At 53.2% G+C, this 1,607-nt stretch overlaps 1 protein-coding gene across 1 annotated transcript in view; it reads right to left on the bottom strand.

The window, feature by feature from the left end:
- Positions 1 to 1,607, bottom strand: part of TANGO6 (transport and golgi organization 6 homolog (Drosophila)) — a gene marked incomplete at its 5' end in the record, with an annotated part of 24,305 nt that overhangs the window by 7,901 nt on the left and 14,797 nt on the right. Inside the window, 2 exon segments of the mRNA XM_010017322.1 lie at positions 50 to 200; positions 1,478 to 1,593. Of these exon segments, the coding sequence (XP_010015624.1) occupies positions 50 to 200; positions 1,478 to 1,593 (267 nt within the window).

Genomic DNA, 1,607 nt, shown 5'->3' with positions numbered 1-1,607 from the left:
TGCACTCCCGTCCCTGGCTTCTTCCCCAGCACGCCGTCAGCAGCAGCACCCAGTGTCCCGGGGGAAAAGGCCCCGTGGGTGCAGATGGCAATGCGCAGGTCTGAGGCCAGCTCCTGGGTGACAGGCTCAGGATAGGTGCGGGAGAGCTCCTCCAGCAGTGGCACCAGCCGCTTCAGCACAGTGAAGTCACTGGATTGTAGCTATGGGGAGAGAGAAGCAGCACCGGCATTGCTGCGATGGCAATGGAGGTTTGCTTCCTGGGATGCTCCTGGGAGCAAGGCACATGGACCAGTCCCAGGGTGTTGCAGAGAAGGTGGGAAGGGCAAGAGCCCAAAGGAAAGCAGTGTCCATGCAGTACTCTGGTGCTCGGAATGGGGGCTGCGCTGGGGACATCCCTCCCACCATTCCTGCCTTTGGTCCTGGTTGGAAGGAAGCTCCAGGCAAGGAAGCTGCAACCTGTCCTGAGACTGCAGCACCCAAAGGGGAGAAATGCCTGCCCTAAATGGAATTTAACTGCTACAGCAAAATCTGGGCTGTAAGACCTGAAAAGTGATGCTTTAGCAGAGATTTTGGGGACCTTTTGGATGACTCTGTAAAAAAGCCCTTGGCCACTGAAACCCCAACAGCTTTGCAGCTGTTTTGCATTCAATTTGCCAAGTCAAGTTGCTTCCATTAACACCAGAGCGGAGCAGGAGCTTGCCTGGGAGGAGGCCCATCAGAGTTGCAAGACTCTGGTTTTAAGTTTTCTCCAGCTAAACAATTTTCCCAGTGTCAGAAATTTAGCAATAAGACACAAGAAATAATCTTTTCCCATTAACAGTTGCATTTTCCTTTGGGCATGTCTCGGGATGAAGCAACCCCTACAGCTCAGTGATGTAAGTGGAAGCTGGACTGATTACAGTGTGCTAACGAACACATGCTTCCTCCCTGATTCCAGTTCAGCCACTGTGTGATGGGGCAACTGCGTGATGCACTGGCTTTGGAGAGGATGTCTTTAAAGAAGCCCTTAGTGACATGGTTTAGTGGTGGTCTTGGCAGTCATGGGCTAACAGTTGGACTTGATGATCTTGAAGGTCTTTACAAGATAGTTGATTCTATGATTCTATGATGGTCAAGGATGGTACAGCCAATACTGGGAAATTCACTGTGCTCTGGAGATGGAGCTCGTGGATGTCAGGGACGCAGAGGATGCAGTGTTGGTATTTAAAGATGCTGTACGTGATTGCACTGCTCTGTCAGAAGCTTCTTAAAAGCAGATTTTGGATTATAAATTAATTAACCAGGCTCTCAGGGCTGCCTTGACAAGGTCAAACTCTCCATGAGAAAAAATAATACACATGTATGCACACATATACATGCTGGGACAGAACAGAGACCCCAGTGCAGTGAGCACCCAGACTGCAGCCCCCCATGGCTGGGCACAGTGGGACGGTGCCCAGTGTCCCCTCCCTGCACCCCAAGGCCACCCAGCACTCACCTGCACGGCTCCACCAAGCATCGCAGCCACCAGCCCCATGGCCATGGCGAGGGTCTGTGCCTCTGCAGCCGCGCCCGGGCCCTGAGCCGGGCTGGCAGAGGCCCGCTGCAACGTGGCTGCCCCCAACACA

The sequence above is a fragment of the Nestor notabilis genome, unplaced genomic scaffold, assembly GCF_000696875.1.
Source record: "Nestor notabilis isolate BGI_N333 unplaced genomic scaffold, ASM69687v1 scaffold16356, whole genome shotgun sequence".
Lineage (NCBI taxonomy): Eukaryota > Metazoa > Chordata > Aves > Psittaciformes > Psittacidae > Nestor > Nestor notabilis.
The sequence above is the reverse complement of the archived record's forward strand: the minus strand, read 5'-3'. Positions and strand labels throughout refer to the sequence as shown.